The 15,924-nt window shown below is 42.2% G+C and overlaps 1 protein-coding gene across 1 annotated transcript in view; it reads left to right on the forward strand.

Moving 5' to 3' along the window:
- The window catches only part of LOC137176727 (protein unc-80 homolog), a 47,441-nt gene that overhangs the window by 1,527 nt on the left and 29,990 nt on the right, over positions 1-15,924 (forward strand). Inside the window, exons 4-18 of the mRNA XM_067582610.1 lie at positions 935-1,275; positions 1,810-1,933; positions 2,042-2,106; positions 2,288-2,556; positions 7,063-7,336; positions 7,571-7,705; positions 7,871-8,087; positions 8,553-8,693; positions 9,996-10,264; positions 10,813-11,154; positions 11,256-11,387; positions 11,815-11,962; positions 13,181-13,231; positions 13,737-13,885; positions 15,125-15,288. Coding sequence (XP_067438711.1) covers positions 935-1,275; positions 1,810-1,933; positions 2,042-2,106; positions 2,288-2,556; positions 7,063-7,336; positions 7,571-7,705; positions 7,871-8,087; positions 8,553-8,693; positions 9,996-10,264; positions 10,813-11,154; positions 11,256-11,387; positions 11,815-11,962; positions 13,181-13,231; positions 13,737-13,885; positions 15,125-15,288 — 2,821 coding nt within the window. The remainder of the gene's footprint in view (positions 1-934; positions 1,276-1,809; positions 1,934-2,041; positions 2,107-2,287; positions 2,557-7,062; positions 7,337-7,570; positions 7,706-7,870; positions 8,088-8,552; positions 8,694-9,995; positions 10,265-10,812; positions 11,155-11,255; positions 11,388-11,814; positions 11,963-13,180; positions 13,232-13,736; positions 13,886-15,124; positions 15,289-15,924) is intronic.

Genomic DNA, 15,924 nt, shown 5'->3' on the forward strand with positions numbered 1-15,924 from the left:
CAAGAGCCTTGGTAGTCAGAAAATGCCTTGGTTTAGTATTATTGACAATACGGCTGTGACTAACTGTTATTTTCATTACTGATTAATCTGCTGATTATTTTCTTGATTGATTGATGAATTGTTGCCACTCAGAATTTTCTTGAGCTAAAGATGACGTTTTCATAGTCTTATTTTGTCCAACCAATAGTCCAAAACCAAAATAATATAAAGTTTACTATCGCATAAGACAAAGAAAATACTAGATATTTGACATTTTTTTGAAAAAAAAAAAACAACAGATTATCTGTTGATTGACTAATCAATTGATTAACCAAAATTATTTGGCTGTATAGTTGTGGCAATTTATACCTAAAGGCACAAGTGATAAACAATTACATCATGGTAAGAATCTTTTTCAATGTGCAAAATTGGACAACAAAATATGATATGATTCAAATGGACTTTTTTTAAGTCCAAGAGGTTAGATAGATAGATTTTATATAATAACCCTTAGAGATGCCCTGTTATCCTTCAACTGAGGTGAAAAAACATTCAAATCAAAAGTTGTGTAAGTGTAAGTGTAAGTTAATCTGAAAATGATTCTAGCTTCTCAAATATGAATATTTCTTTAGTCTTCTATGACAGTAAACTGAATATCTTTGGATTGGATTGGATTGTGGACTGCTGATTAGAGACATTTGAGGTCAGAGCAAAAGAAGACATTTGAGGATGTTATCTTGGACTTTGGGAAACAGTGCTCACGATTTTCTAATTGAGAGAACAATCAACAGATTAATCGATAATGAAAATAATCCTTAGTTGCAGCTCTTTATAATTCCAGTGATAAACAGGAGCCACCCACACAAACACTAAAGCTTCATGCTGCCTCTCGAGCCCATTCATCACCTCACTAAGCTGCCGTCAACATTAACTCCTGACCTTTGACCTCTGACAGGCCACCAGGACAAACTGGGTGTGGCCGAGACCAAGCTGCTCCACACCCTGCACTGGATGCTGCTGGACGCTGCCCAGGAGTGCAACCATGAGCCCAGCCTGGGCCACGGCTGGTCCGCCGGCAGCAGCAGCAGCGCCTTCCTCCAGCCTGTCGGGAACCAGGGCTCATCACCGGGGGCTCCTGGCTCCTGCTCCGGCTCGGCCTTAGGGGGGTCTGGGCCCCAGCACAGTGGTTCCCTGCTGGAGGAAGATGAGCACACTCGTACCAAGCTGTTCCACAAGAGTATGGCCACCGTGGAGCTGTTTGTGTTCCTGTTCGCTCCGCTTATTCATCGGATAAAGGTTTATTATAACAGAAAACTATAATACTTCCTGGGTTAATACCGTTCATTGTTACTGTGCAGTTTCAGTATTTTCTATCATACAAAGAGTGACTTTCTCAGGGGAGGTTTAGCAATTATTAGCAGCAGCTTTATTTAGCTTCTTTCTAGAATTATTAATATCTATATATATTATTAATAACCCTCCAACAAATACACACTCAGAGTCACCCTACGCCTGATTGATCTGTGTGTACAAACAGATACAAGGGTCAGGTTACAATACTCTCGGGATTGTTCTGTTTCCCAACTGAGCAATAAATTACTATATCTTGTAAACAATCATATCATAATAGTAGTGCTCTTTGAAGCATCCAGTAACATTATAACATCTTTGCATTTCAAGTCATAAAAGTTGATTAGTGAGCCTTTTAAGTTGTTTCTTGCTTTGATTGGATAATAATTACATGGTTGAGGAAGCAGCATTTCATCTTCATGCAACTCATTTGCACTAATGCATCCTCTGTAAATTTGAAATATGTGTCCTTTTTTGTAGGAGTCAGACTTGACCTTCCGATTAGCCAGCGGTTTGGTAATATGGCAGCCAATGTGGGAGCACCGCCAGCCTGACATCTCTGCCTTTACTGCGCTCATCAAACCTGTCAGAAACATTGTGACAGGTGAACAAAAAAATCTTCACTTACAGTTAATTGCATCCCTTTAAGAATGAACCTTTTTGTATTTGTTCGTTCTTAAGATATATAATCTGCTACTCCTGTCTGCAACAGCTAAGAGGAACTCCCCAGTGAACAACCAGTGCAGCCCCTGTGGATCCGGCAACCCAGGTCCCATGGTGAGTGAGTGTTTTTTAGCACAGATCTTGTTAGAATTTGCTACAGACGTCCCATGTTGATTGAATGTGTTCAGGCAAGAGTCTGAGGCCGCTTCCCCTCCCCCTTTTCAGCATTTCCCCCTCAGGGGCTGGCTGCTAATATTCATTAGCACCATCCATCCGGGAGCATTAGCGTGGTTAGCTAGGGTCACTACAGAAACCTCACTCCAACCTCAGAGCCTTTAATTATCCGGAACTGTCTGTCTGTCTTTTTTTTTTTTTTGTGCCTGTTTATCTAACCATCTATCTGTCCATCTGCCTCCCACAGGGCTTCCAGGTGGTTTGCGAAGCCACCCAATCAGATTCCTCCTCCCCCACGGCTGGAGAGCAGAGCTGTCGTCGTGGTAACTCAGTTGAGAAAGGTGGCCCTTCCCAGCAACCCCCGCCAGTCAAAGGCCCTTCCAAGAAAAAGTGAGCACTGTTAATCAAATTACCATCAAGAAGCAGGGAGATAGGTAGCTTTTGGTAGTGTGCAAGTCATTTATTTTTTTTGGAGCTTTGTGGAAGAGTTATGTCCATGCAGGCCTGCTATTAAGAAGGAGGTGGAGGTGTCATAAATAGTGTGAATGCAACAAGACAACGCCAAATGGGAAGTGTTAACATAATAACCTACATGGCACAGACACTTTTCATCCATCATCTTTCCTTTAAATGTGTGCTCACTTCTATAAGTGCATTTTTTCTTTGGTTTGGTGTCAGACTTCCTAACGTAATAGAATATTCTCTATAATCTAATCGTTGACAAAACTTTTATTGTCTCAAAAGCAGCTTGTCTGTTGGGGTTTGTACATCCTGTCGCTCTGTCAGCTTAGAGATTTTGGTGATGGCGACCCAAAACAAATCCCCATGAATCAAGTCATGTTTTCTAGCATGAAATCAAAAAATTGTCCTTGAGAGTTTTACAATCTGTACAGCATACAGCCATCTGTAGACCCTTGTTTTTGACAAGGAAAAACATGAGAAACTCAGCAGAATTAACAGAGGAGAGATCTCTTTTACAGAATGGATTGACATTAACGTAACAGGCAAAAGGGCAGCACTGCACAATACTAGGAATGCAGCATAACAGAATTTCAAGACAACAGAAAATATAAGAAACCAGCTAAATATGACAGGATGTAATCATCAGTCAAGGCTGCAGTTTGCCCTTGGTTCATTTTACTGATGCATGAGTAACTTGATTATTACATAGTTGCTCTTAAAGGCCCTGAAAACTATTTTTCTCACTTGGCTTCCTGCAACTGAAGGCGTTATACATGGACGCATAATTTTATGCCAAGATAGAACCTTTTTTAGTAATTGCACTTGAGAGATTGTCTTTTTTCAGTTTTTGTCTGAGCTCTTCTCACTGGTTTTAAGTGGGCAGGGTGCTGTTGGGAAAAGGTGGGTTTAGCAACATTTGAATCAAAAATTTGAGTTATTTGCCTATGTTGCCTGGCCACTGTCAATTGATTGGTGCTTATTTAGTAATTAATATTTAACTTTATAGAGAAATACTTACCAAGTCATGGGGGCTTTAAACCCATAAAACCTTTGCAGTTTGGTTTCTGTTTCTCTGTAGCTGTTCCAATTTGCATGAAAGAGGACCAAGACTTGTTTTTTTTCAGGCACAACACAGTCACGAGATGCCACTTCATGTTAAATGTAATGTCATGTCTCACCAAAAAAACCTCCACATGATTTACATAAACTGCACCAAAAAAATGTGTTGGTCAGTGTATCATATTAGCACAACAGCATCTTTTTTTATCACCAATATGAGATATGTACATGATGTCTCTTGCAACATGAACGGGTGTTGTTTTTCATATTAATTATTAGTGCAGATTCATAATGAGTAATATATTATTTTATTCACAAACACTGCTTTGACAAAAGCTTTCATAATGAATAATATATCCAGGATTTACCAAAGACACTGGTTGTGGGTTGAAGCAGTGCAGAAGTGCAGTGATTTATAAGTGACCCGCGCTGACACAGAGCTGGTGCCATCATCTCGTTGATGGCTAAACATTTAGCCCTGCGGCACCGTCTGTCGAACACACTGCACAGCACAGCTCGCTCCACTAGCTCGTGAGAGCTAGCGTATAGGAATAGCTCCTCCTTCCCCTGTGTAATGCGTTGCTCTAAGCAGTCTCAGTCAGCACAGAGACACACACACACATACACAGCCTTGTCTTGCTCGAGTATTCGCAGACCCATCTGACATTTGCCCACATAACCAGGGTAATTATGCTGAAGTAATGTGCTACATGTCTAATGCTGGCAGTGTCCCTGGCCTGGCATGACATGGCCTGGCTTGATTTGGTCTGCCCACGGCAAGTCTGGCATTGTTCGGCCTTCACTGCCAGACTTGGGCTCAGTCTGTGCTCACTTTGGCACCAATGAGAAAGGTTTGACCAGCTCAGCTGGCAGCTAATTGTAACTGACTACATTCACAGTCCGATATTGTTAACAAAAGTTTTGGTTATCAAAAAAGAAATATAGTAAATACAAATTATCCATTATTGTGACATCTAATAGCTCTGAATCCAGTGAAACAGCAGGAATATGACACCGAATACACTCTGCAGAAAGTCCCCATTTAAATACTTCAAAACATTTGCATCCTATGTGGGTGTTTTGATGTTTTTAGGTTCATCACAGCTGGTCCGTCATCATCCTGATTCACCAAACCAGTGGGCTGAGAAGATAAGAGTGATGTGGGGAAGGCGTAGAGAAGTTGATAAGCCATCCAAGCTGCTCATCTCAGCTCGTTCTGACAACCAAACAAATCACTCCAGTGCTTCTCCCTTTGATCTCTTTGACAGCCAGCAACTGACTGAGAATCAAAATAAGCCTGAACCCTCCTCCCCCAAGCTAGTTATATCCTCCTAGACTCAAAACTCAAACATGAGGATTTTTGAGCAGTCACATGGTAATGCAGGGAGGGAGAGATTTATCCCTATTGTTTCTCAGCATGCACTCAACTAAGACAGATTAATTGCTTTCTTTATGTGTCGATGGTGGGAATTTTAAGCCGTTGTGTGCAACTGCTGAAATGCAAGATAGGATGAGAGCAGGGCTGAGGAGAGAAGTGCGTTGAATGTAAATTAGACATACGGCAAGGAGAGTTTTGACACTTGAGGGGATTTTTCTGTAAGAGTGGATTTATTTTATGTTTTCAAGTTGTTGCATTGGACCCACAAAGAGGTGGGACTGTCCATACCAGCAGATTTCAGTCCAAGATATTCAAATTTTAATTCAAATGTGCATCATATGTTTTTCATTTTTCCCTGTCAACCCACAAGCCGTGCAGAGTTTACATTTTTATCTTCCCCTACACACACCTCTGCGTCGTACACCACAGATAAAATAATTTCCGCTATCAGGTCCTGTGATTAATGCAGCTTACTCATCCCGTGGCGCGGCATCCACTGCTGATGCTGAGGCAGTTTCCATGGCAACCGCTGGCTGCTGCATCTCTTCTACCGCATGGAGTCAGGGGCTGGGCCGCTGCCTCTCGGAGGGCCTGGGGTGGCTGTCGTCACTCGGTCTCCGTGGCAACCTGACACAACAGCAGTAGGGAGAGTATGTGCGTGTGTGTGTTGGCTAGACAGTGAAACATGATACAGCCTCCCTCTGCTGTCCGCTCTCAAAGTGATTCATGTAGATATCGACCATCTCTTCCTGCTTCATTTATTACAACGGCCAAGATTAAATGCCTTCCTCTGTCTCTCTCCCTCTCTCAGGGTATCAATATGTTTCTCCTCAGTGTGCGGCGCTCTACACGCTCTGCAGCTCACCAACCACTGACCTTCATTCCAGCTTATTTATAGTGGACTCACGTAGGCTTAGGCTCCCTCTCTCCCTGCTGTTCTCCCAATGATGCTGGAGGGGGGATCTGCCCTTGTTTATCATCCTCCTTTGATGCATTATTAATGAAGCAATGTGGCAGAAGTTGATGACATGCTAATACAACAGGCTGTGATATAGTGTTTTTGTCATGTTAATAGCTAGTTGTACTACAGGACTGGAAAGGCTCAAAACGCTTCAATTAGTGATGCATTTTGGCCACTTGTCACAATCCCCTATCTAACTATTGATCAGGCAGTTGCCGCATTTCTAAGATGTCACTTTCACTTCTTTTCAGTACCTCTTAATTGCATCTTTTCACTGCTTTGAATCAATTTCTGTCTTTTCACTCCATCCATGCCCTTCCACAGTTTCTGCTTCCATGCTGATTTCCGATTCTTGATTTTTAATTCTTTAAACTCTTTACAGATTTAGCATTGCACTTATATAACATAGTTGGTCTTGTGATCGACAGTTTAAAAAAGTATGAAAATCGCAGTATCTCTTTTATTCCATGCATTCTTCTTCCTTGTCAAAACCTGGAGCCGACATACTCCATTATGCAACTCGGCCACTGACAGTTGGGTTGGAGATTCGGGTGTCTTGTATCCGGTACTACACATGTTCGCATATACTTTACACAAGAACATGTTTACCCAATTTGAAGTTGTTTTTTTTTTTTTAATAAATAGATAACTGATATGAATGCATAGAGGAGAATGTCAGGGTTCAACAATGTCAATGGGACATCCTCTGCCTCAATACTATCTAAAATGTATTGATAATACACAATAAAATAAAACAAAACTCACTTTTGAGCCATTAAATTAACCAAAACTAATTTGGGATGAATATAATTGGAAGTTTGACACTGCAGTTCCCATCATTCTTTCAGTGATGCAAACAGGAAGTGTAACATTGCCATGCAGTTTGTTAGTTAGCAATAATAAATTCATGGTTAGCTGTGAGCTACAGCTGAGCTTGTTTTAACCTCTATTTTTTTTTAAAAAATTTTAAAAAAGGGGGTTAGGATTTTTGACAAAAATCAATCAGGTGCTAAACACACTCCCCACTTTCTTCCAGGACATCAGCTCCTGCTGGCTTGCCAACATCCCTCGCCCAGCGAGCACGCTACGCCACCTACTTTGACGTAGCAGTTCTGCGCTGCCTCCTGCAGCCCCACTGGACGGAGGAGGGCGTGCACTGGGCCTTGATGTACTACCTGCAGCGCCTGAGGCAGATCCTGGAGGAGAGGCCTGAACGCACCCCAGAACCCCTGGTTGCACCTCTGCCACGTCCTCGCAGCAGCTCCATGGTGGCTGCCACGCCCTCACTGGTCAATACCCACAAAACCCAGGTAATACCAAGAGGACAAAGAAGGAATAATGTGGATTTCATGAATGAACTATATAAATGTTAACACACAGGATTAACACTCTATTGCTATCTATTTGTCATTTCAATGGCAAAACAAACTGCTGAAACACCCCTTCTTGCCAAGGCTGTCATCAAAATGCATTCATGTTGTCTTTCAGATGTCCATGTTGCACTAACTGTCACATCATCTGTGTCCTCTGCTGTGTATCTGCAGGATATGAGTCTGAAATGCAATGAAGAGGGCAAATCTCTGAGCACGGAGACCTTTGCAAAGGTGTCTCTGACCAACCTCCGTCGGCAGGCAGTCCCTGATCTTTCCTCTGACCTGGGCATGAACATCTTCAAGAAGGTCAGAGACATTTTTACACTTTATCATATTAATACAAGATAGGCAATATCTATTGGCACTGTCAGCTTGGTCACAAGTAAAAAATGTGCAAAATTTCTTGTTCAGTTTTGTAATTCAGTCAGTCGTGGTTCTTACTGAGAAGCCCTTTTTCTTCTTCTGTGTCAGTTTAAGAACCGACGTGAGGACCGCGAAAGGAAGGGCTCCATCCCCTTCCATCACACGGGAAAGAAGCGTCAGCGCCGTATGGGGGTTCCTTTCCTGCTCCATGAGGACCACCTGGACGTCTCGCCCACCCGCAGCACCTTCTCCTTCGGAAGCTTCTCCGGCCTGGGCGACGATCGGCGGACTCTGGACCGTGGGGGCTGGCAGGCCACTATCATGGGTAGGCAGAGCTCTCTTCATAATGAGAATAGACTGCATGTCACCAGTTCACAGTGCTGCTTACTCTCCCTTAAGCTCCCATTTGGTGAGTCAGAGGATTCTGCCTGGATCTGGCTGTCAGCTAGTGAATTAGGTCAGTTCATTAACATTGGTATTGGCATTGGTATTAGCTCTCACAGAGAAGTGTGATTAAAATTTGCCACAAAGATGTTTTTTATTATTATCCAGAGCAACTTTTTAAAGCCTTCTTTCTATGAACCTGTTTACTGTGTAAATCCACTTTGCTTGGCCACTGCTTAAAATTTCCAAGGATTATTCTCAAAATGCCAAATATACTGTATGCAGAACTCTCTCCCATACTGCTTTAAAATATACAGCTGGCCTTTATCAGCTCATTATAGGTGTGTTTGGATCTGTACATGTGTGTGTGTTTGATTGCTGACATCTAGATCTGTTGCATCACCAGGAAAATTCACACGGAGGGGCAGCACAGACACAGCTGCAGACGCAGACAGCCTGAGCGCCAAACATTCTCATTCCCACCACTCTCTGCTCAGAGACATGCCCGACCACTCCAACAGCCACAGCGATAACACCGTCAAAGAGGGTAAGGAGGATGCAGATCTGTGGTCCAGAGCATGTTAGTAAAAACACACTCCATAACAAGTTTTCTCCTCTTTAATATCCAATGAATCAATCAAAAATGAGGACTTATTGTCCATTTTTTCATATTGTCGATGTAGTGTGGAGGGAAGTAAACCAAAAATTATCCATTTCTTAAATTTTTAGATGCACAGGAGAAAGTAAAGTCAGCATACAGCAGTGATTAAAGCCAAAACCAGGATAATAGAAAATGTTGTGTGCTGCTAGAGAAGCTTTGCAGAACAACAGAGTGATATCAAACATGTACGTTTTATAAAAATATAACAAAATTACAAACTACAAAATAATCATATTGTCATCCATCAACTCTAATAAAGGGAGGACAGGCACTGCTGGCCCCACTGAGGCCTGCTGAGCACAGCAGAAATAGGACAGGATTATATAACAGTAATATTGTTGTGACAATGCTAATTTGCATACAAGTAACAGTGCTGGCTGTACACTCTGCTCTGCACTGCATCACGTGTATGCTATTAGGTTAAGTGAGAACAGAATATAATTATAGCAGAGAGTTGATTCTGACATGATGAATTTAAACCTCTGAAGAATTACTCGCCTCTCATATCATGTAGAAATAAGTGGAGAAAACCTGCCACAAGTGTACCATCATTTCTGTCTTTACACAAAGTTAAAACAGAACTCTCGCTTTTTTTTTGTGAAATTCAGAAGAAGAGAGAAATCCTACATATATTTTGATTTAAAAAAGAACTGGATTAAAATTTAATGCATTAAATATTGCTCTATTTGCAAGATTATGACACTTGGGATTAGTTTAAAGCCTTAAATTAAGTAATTATAAACCTTGAATGTAAGAGTAGACTGAGAAGCATAACATCAGAGCCTTCAGTTAGTTTTTTTTAAAGCTCTAAATCAGTTGTTTTAGCCCTCAAAGTTATACACTTTAGCCCCAGTTATGCCCCAAAATGACTTCAACTTATTGCTCTCAAGGGGAAATTTGTCTTGCAGCCAGGTGAAACACAGAATACATAGAGGCTTGAACATAAAACATACAATAGAAATAAAACACATGCTTAAAATCTACGAACTGACTTTAAACTATGTACATAAGATCATCACATAAAACTGGGAGTACAACAAGGTTAATTGATCAGCAAAAGGGACATATTTAGAATTGAGAAATTGAGTACAATTAAAGAAATCCAGTAATGGAGTTAAGAAACAACAAAACATTCAACATGTGAAAAGTATTTCTCTTCTCTAACATGTCTTTTCCTGCCGCCAACAGTTCGGTCTCAGATCTCCACCATCACAATGGCAGCGTTCAACACAACAGTGGCGTCCTTCAACGTGGGCTACGCCGACTTCTTCACCGAGCACATGAAAAAGCTCTGCAACCCTGTGGCCGTCCCAGAGATCCCGGTGGAGCCGCTGGCCTGCGCCAACCTGCCGCGCAGCCTCACCGACTCCTGCATCAACTACTCCTGTCTGGAGGATGGGGAGAACATCGAGGGGACCAATAACTTTGTGCTGAAGAATGGCATGTTGGACCTCACCGTGAGTGACTTGATGAAGCTTAAATTATCCCTGTGGGCACATACAGTTAATGGAAGTCTGCTGCTCTACTAACCAACAATGACACAAGTGGGAACCTAAACTGAATTTGATGGGGGGGGGGGGTTTCTCTCTCTCAGTCTTGGTTGATGGTCCCCAGTTTGCTTTTTGTGTTTTATGTTTCCAGCAGGAGAGAGTAGTGCAGAAACGATTCAGACAATTTTTTTGGTTTAAGTCATTTAACATGCAAAAAATGCCAAATATTTAATTCTAGCCTCTCAAATTTGACAATTTTTCTGCTTGTTTCTCTTTTACAACATTGTAGATTTAATATATATGTTTTTTGGACCGTTTGTTGGACAAAACAAAAGTTTCAGGCTAATTAACTATTCGATTAATTAAGAGAGTCAATAGACTACTAGGTAATAACGATAATTAGTTAGTTGCACCCCTAAAGAGCCCGCAAGTGAAATTAAAATGTGGAACTGTCAGAAAAAGGAGTCATTTCAGCATCAATTTCTCACCTTTTTTCTCTCCCCCTTGTATGCCAGGCTGTCCTCCGGGCGCTCTACGCTGTTCTGAGCCACGACATCAGCTCCCGGATCTGCGATGTGGCCCTCAACATCATCGACTGCCTGCTGCAGCTGGGTGTGGTGCCCGGCATGGGCAAGAAACTGTCCAAGCCTGACAACAAGGAGAACCAGGAGGCACGAGCCAAAGACCCGGCGGGGCAGGGCCTCGGAGGAGGAGCCCAGGGAGGCGGGGGGGTCCCAGGGACAGGCGCAGGTGGGGGGGGAGATGGAGGTGGAGGCGGAGGAGGAGGGGGAAGTGGTGGAGAAAGTGGGCAGGGGAGCAAGGATGACGTGAAGAATAACAAGGATAATGATAAAAAGGTGTGTTATAAATTTGGAGATATGAAAATATATATAAATAAAACTGTATACATAAAATGTTTGTCCTGCATGATCATGTTTGTGTCCTTCGCAATGAACAGGAAGAGGGCTCCGGCCTCAGTGCCCACCGCCTGGCTCTAACCATGCTGATAAAGATAGTCAAGTCTCTGGGCTGCGCCTACGGCTGCGGCGAGGGACACCGCGGACTGTCAGGAGATCGCCTCAGGATGCAGGTCAGACTCCTCTCTCTACCTCAGCTGACCCTCCTCTGTGCATATTTGCATTTTCCACAAATTAGCACAGTTTGCAGTGCCTGACATGTATTCATTTTCTATTAATTATTAACTGCATCGCCCGTTTGGTGCAATCAAAGTTTCATGAAAGCGAAATGAATCCTTCAAGGGGCACTGGGCTGAGTTTGTAACATCAGTGAGAAGAAGCGTCTGCAGTTCTATTTTAACGCTGATCAATATTTTTTATTATTGGATTAAGTAGAGGAGCAATAAAATGCTCTCTCAACAACTGATATCCTCCATGAGAATCAATGAAAAATGATGAAAATAGCACATCCTGCAAAACAATACTTCTGTGTAAATCTTTAATATTTCACAGTGGCTTTTTTTCTACTAATATATCTCGTCCCACCTCTTTCCTTTTCAGGCGCAGAACTGCCTGACCAGCTTGTATAAGCTGGACAAGCTGCAGTTTCGCCAGACAATGCGCGAGTATGTCAACAAAGACTCCCTCAATAACATAGTGGACTTCCTGCATGCACTGCTGGGCTTCTGCATGGAGCCCATCACTGACAGTAAGTATCTAGCGTGTGTGAATGGGACCAGATGCGCATCAAGACACACAGAAAATACGCATATGCACTGACAACAAATGCACAAATAGGGCGCATCAGGGTTTGACCAATATTGGTTTAGAATGCTGATTCTTACATAAATTAAGAGAGGCTGCAAATAGTTGATATCCTGTGCAGTAGGGCTGCAACTAACAATTCTTTTCCTCATCAATTAATCTGCTGACTATTTTCTTTTAATTAATTCATTGATTGTTTGGTCCACAAAACATCAGCAGAAAGTGAAAAATGCCCATCACAAGTACCTGGAGGCCAAGGTGACTTCCTCAAACAGTCCAAAGAGAAAAGCAGCAAATCATCACATTTTAGAGGAAGTGAATGTTTCTGTTTAAACAATTAATCAATTGTGAAAATAGTTGTAGATTAATATGATTGTTGTTTTAGCACTACTGTGCAGATGTTTGCAGCAAACTCTCTTGTGTTTTTGTACATTCATAACCATTTAAATCTATATTACACTCAAAAGTCTAATGTGGGTGCTACATTACAGAGTAGTATGAAATAATAAAAAGAAATTTATGGCAACTAGGATGCTCCAGTGTGGTTGACAAAGCTGAATTGTACTACCGCTGTCTCACCCCACACTTCGACTTTGCATTCCAGCGCTATATCTGTTTATATATCTGTTTTACCCTTCCTCCTTCCACTTGTTTCTGCTTGTCCGCGTCCCCTTTTTGTCGTCTTCCTCCTGCTTCCATCTTCCCTCCTTTTCTTCATCCACCTCAACGAGCCTAATCCTACCTTCCTTACTCACTCATCCATTCTGTACACTTGCCAATCCAAAGCTTTTCCCATTACATCTCTGCTCAATCAGTGGCTTTATTGCTGAGCATTGAGACACATTGTACATGCCAATTCAGTTTTGCACTGAAAGTTTTGACACGGTAACTTGAATCAGCACAATCATGTCATACAAAATACTGTATTATTGGCAAGTTACTGAACCGATGAGTGTTTTAATTCTGAAAGTGCACAGGGCACTGTGTTTGGTTCTTTTGATGCGTGTGTGTGTTATTTTTACGCGTGGCAGTCTGTGTGTGTGTGTGCGTCTCGAGTTCACCTCCTTCCGGAGGTGGGGTGCCACGTCCTTTAAGACACCGCCTACATGTCTGTGCTGGCCTGATGTCAATCAACTTGTGCCCCGCCTCTTTTCTCTTGCAGAGTACGGCAGTGCAGGTGAGAGGTCCAGGAGGGCGAAAAAAAGAAACATCGGTAGATACACATAATCAATAACAATAATATAAGCAATAAGATGAATACACTCACCTGATCAGACTCATCCCTAGGCACCGCTTCCATTGCTGCACCCTTCACTCTGTCCGAAAGTGACAAAACTCGCCTGCAACTCCAAAATTTAGACTTGTATGGTTGAATCTGGTGTTCATAGAGCTTCTATTTTTTGCATAGACAATAAGTATCATCTAACTGGACCAAGAGGATAAGCCCCACACTGTATGGTGTTATAGCAGGCCTTAGTCACTTGCATGTATTCCTTATCCCCTACCCAAAATCCTTTTCAGTTTGCTTCTCCCCCATATGCTTTATGGACCCTTTCCTTTGCCCCACCTGCCCCCCTCCCCTGCTCCTTCCCTCCCTGTTGTATGGGCTCACTGTTTTAAACTCAAGCTGGTCAGCTGTCAATAATGTTCTCCACCCTTGCTGACTAAACCACCCCCTGTGTGATCCGTGGTCTCTCCCGCCTCCCTGTTGCTTCCAGACAAGGCGGGCTTCGGGAACAACTTCACCACAGGGGACAACAAGTCCGTGGCCCAGAACATGGAGGCGGTGGTGGTGGGCTGCATGTTCAAGTCCCTTATCACCCGCTGCGCCTCGACTACACACGAGCTGCACAGCCCCGAGAACCTGGTGAGTGGTGTGTGTGAAGTCATCTGTCCATCCGCCTCCCTCTGTCTGTGTTTATTTTTCTAAGACCGTCTCTTTGGCTCTTCCTCGATTCAGATATTCTGCCTGTGCTTCAAATATCATTTGTACTTATATCACTTAATTATTAATGGCTCATTTTGTAAAAAGCCTAAAGAAGACATCTTTGTTAATAATGCTTTGTCATACATAATGAATTGGATATGGAGTATGCTTAATCTCACTCTGAATTAAGACCTTTAGATGACAGAATATTGTATATTTGTCCTCCAAACGATGAACACAAACACTGTATTTTAGAGCTGCAATGATAAGTCAGTTAATCAATTAATTGCCAACTATTAAATTCATCACCGACTATTTTGATAATCAACTAATCAATTTGAGTCAATTCAAGAAGAAAATTTCCAAATTCTCTGATTCCAGCTTCTAATATGTAAATATTTTCTGGTTTCTTTAGTTCTTTATGATAGTAAACTGAATATCTTTGAGTTGTGGAAAGACATTTATCACCATTTTCTGACAAACAACTAATGGATTAATCAAGGAAATAATTGACAGATTAATTGATAATGAAAATAATCGTTAGTTGCAGCCCCACTGTAACATGTAACATGCAGATAAAACCTCTTAGACCATTTTCCATCAATTATACCAAGTTTCTAGATCCCTTTTGATGTGTACCAGAGTGCTCCAAGATCATTGTTTCTCTGTAAAACATTCTCATGACTTGCCTTTTGTGTCTCACATGATGAAAGCAAAGGGCCTTACATAAGGCAGAGAAAGACATTAGTACAAGAATTTTCCCAGATTTTTTTAACCAAACATAACATCGGATAGTTACTGCAGCCTCTTCAAGGCTAGTTGGATCACTGCTTTAAGAGCACTGAAGTACTGTGGCCACTTTTTGCAGCTTAGAAAGCCTGAAGGCTGGCATGACTGGTGTACGTTGGCGGAGGATGACACACTTTTCAAGGCAGGCTTCATTATGGCACAGAATCAGAGGCCACCCACTCACAAGCTGGAGCTTGGTGGCTTCAGCACGCTCCTGCTCACCTCGCATTTATGCATATATGCATGTACAAAAATACACACTCTATGTTTGATGCTAATTGCAAAGTTATATCTGATTCTAGACCCTAACTGTCAATTTTCTTCCTCTTACACTTTCTTGTTCACGCACCATTCGACTCACACGTTGTTTGTCACCCTCTTCCTTTACAGGGTCTGTACTGTGACATCCGCCAGTTGGTGCAGTTCATTAAGGAGGCCCATGGAAATGTGTTTCGCAGGGTGGCACTGAGCGCGCTCCTGGACAGCGCCGAGAAAGTCGCCACCACCAAGAAACCCGAGGAGAAGGAAGAGACCAAACAGCCTGGACCAAGGAGGTATTGGCCAATCAGTGGCCAGAAATGGTCTAAATGACATCATGTTTTGTCCAACCATAAACTTGTAACTTCCTGTTGAGGCGTCTTTTAACAAAGACCTTAAACCCTTCCCCTAGTAAGTGATAAAAGAATATTTCTCATCCAATCTCGAATCAGTGCTACGCTTCTCATCACTGCTTACCTTTATTTTTTAATTTATTTTCTGTCCTGTCTGCATCTGTTTTTCTTGCATGAGTGACTGATTTGATGTCCTTATTTTCTAAATGGCCTGGCTGTACTGAGTAGAACTAGCAGGCTGAGCAGAGTTGTAAAGTATTGACTATTACGGACTATTACGTTGCTGGTACTCATCTTTTCATTGGATCTTGTCTTGATCTTGTTGACAGTAAGAAAAATATGGAACAATGCTAGATTCATGAGACACTAAAAACACTAAATATTTGAAAGGGCTCCGGACAGGAGTTTGCTTGCATGTTCTCCACATGTTCGCATGTATTTCATCCAGGTATTACAGTTTTTGACCGTTGACCAAGGCACAGGTCTTAGAACTTGCTTTCAGTTACTATACTTGTGCTTTCAACTAAATTGTGGAGCTGGGTAAATGCAGTGGATGATTTTTCTCCACAGGGTTGAATA

This window comes from Thunnus thynnus, chromosome 24, assembly GCF_963924715.1.
Source record: "Thunnus thynnus chromosome 24, fThuThy2.1, whole genome shotgun sequence".
Classification (NCBI taxonomy): domain Eukaryota; kingdom Metazoa; phylum Chordata; class Actinopteri; order Scombriformes; family Scombridae; genus Thunnus; species Thunnus thynnus.